This window comes from Pteropus vampyrus, unplaced genomic scaffold (genome assembly GCF_000151845.1).
Source record: "Pteropus vampyrus isolate Shadow unplaced genomic scaffold, Pvam_2.0 Scaffold10575, whole genome shotgun sequence".
NCBI classification, from domain to species: Eukaryota; Metazoa; Chordata; class Mammalia; order Chiroptera; family Pteropodidae; genus Pteropus; species Pteropus vampyrus.
The window spans coordinates 5,569-7,106 of NW_011899356.1; the positions used below are offsets into that span (position 1 = coordinate 5,569).

A 1,538-nucleotide genomic window follows, 5' to 3' on the forward strand; every position below is an offset into this window, starting at 1 on the left:
CTCTTAGAGGCGGAGCTTCGGCGAGGGCGGGGCCAGGCTCTGGGAAAACAAACAGACTTAGAAACCATGATTAGGGCTGGGGGGCGGGGCCGCAAACCTGCACCCCGCCTTTTGCAGCGCGCGGAGCCGGGCACTTTTCCTGCTACCTACACCTGAGATAACTGTGAGACCGACCCCAGCACTAGAAAACTTACCACCTCACTCAAGACGAATACAAAAGCCCAAAAGACGCCTACTTTTCAATAACTTAGGACACAGAGCGACTTCTCTCACCCACCTTTGAAAAGTGTACTCAAACTACCTCTACCCATGCACAGCTGCGTCTGGGCAGCGGAAAGCCCGCGCAGCTGGCTCCTCGAGCATGCGCAGAGCCTCCGCGCGGTGAGCGTGCCTCCCTCTGGCCCTCCCCCCGCCCTTTCTCCTCCTATCGCGCGCCCCTCCCTCCGTCCCTGTCTCCGCAGGCGCGACCGAGCTTCGGGGGCGGTGCTGCTTCATCCGGGCATCCGGTGGCCTGGGGTTGTTTTGTTTTCTTGGTTGAAGCTGGGAGCTTGAGGGTTCCCACCGCCGCGCTACGCCGGGCTTCGGACCACTGCACGGGCGGGGCTGGACGTAAGTGCCAGGAGGGAGTGGGGGAAGGGGAGGAACCGCCGTGGGCCGAATAGTGCTTGGACCTGGGACTCTGCCTGGCTGATGCTGACGGGGTCGTTGCCTCCACCTCTGAGAAGCTGCATACTGGGCTGCGCCTCGCTGGACCCTTCCTGGCCACTTCCTCCGGACCTGTGTCCGGCAGGCGGCGGGAGACGGCGACAGCGTCTGGACTCCGCCAGGCTGCCGGACCGCGCCCTTCCCTGGGACTCTAAGGATCTCTGCAAAATCACCTTGCTCCTCCTACTTTAGAGCTGGAGAAACAGACCAGGCAGGTTCACACGGCGAGGGAGGTGGCCAAGCTAGAGCTAGTTCCCAGATCCTCCAAATCCCAGTCCACGTTCTACGCCTAGAATTCCCAGAATCTGGAGGGCAGAATTTGGGCACGAGTGTGCCAGTAATACAGCAAAGGAAAATGGATTCGGGGCGGGGTCATAGGGATGAAACGAAAGTAAGACATACTGGAATGCTATTCTTCACAGGGAAGAATAAAACGAGTGAATTTTCAAAATTAAATTTGCCTTAAAGGAGAATTAGCACTGGTTGTAATCACAGTTTTTATTACTTAATTTTATAAAGAAGGTTACAGCTGCATTCATTGCTCTTTTATAGGATGTCATGTTTTCGGACAATTATGATTGCTGGCTACAGAGTAACAACGGACGGGTTCATGTTCGCTGTAGGAGTTTAGGTGTTTCTTGATTAGCAAATTATGCGTAATTCTGGCTTTTTCATACTCTGAAATAGATAATATGGCTATGTCTCAAGCTAGGTTTGTACAGCTTATCCTGGAGGAATGTTTTATGAAACTTAAGACATTTTAGGTTGGCCCTGTTAATTTTATCTATGGTCATTTAGCTTGGGTTTTTTTTCTTTTTTTTTTTTTGTCTGAA

General features: G+C 53.1%; 1 protein-coding gene across 1 annotated transcript; it reads left to right on the forward strand.

Annotated features, from left to right (window-relative positions):
- Positions 1–251: 251 nt before the first annotated feature.
- Positions 252–1,178, forward strand: LOC111734963 (the record flags this gene model as incomplete). Its single annotated transcript, XM_023526830.1, has 2 exons — positions 252–609; positions 726–1,178. Coding segments are annotated over 2 exons (804 nt in total), but the record flags the coding sequence as incomplete, so codon positions are not given.
- Positions 1,179–1,538: the final 360 nt, after the last annotated feature.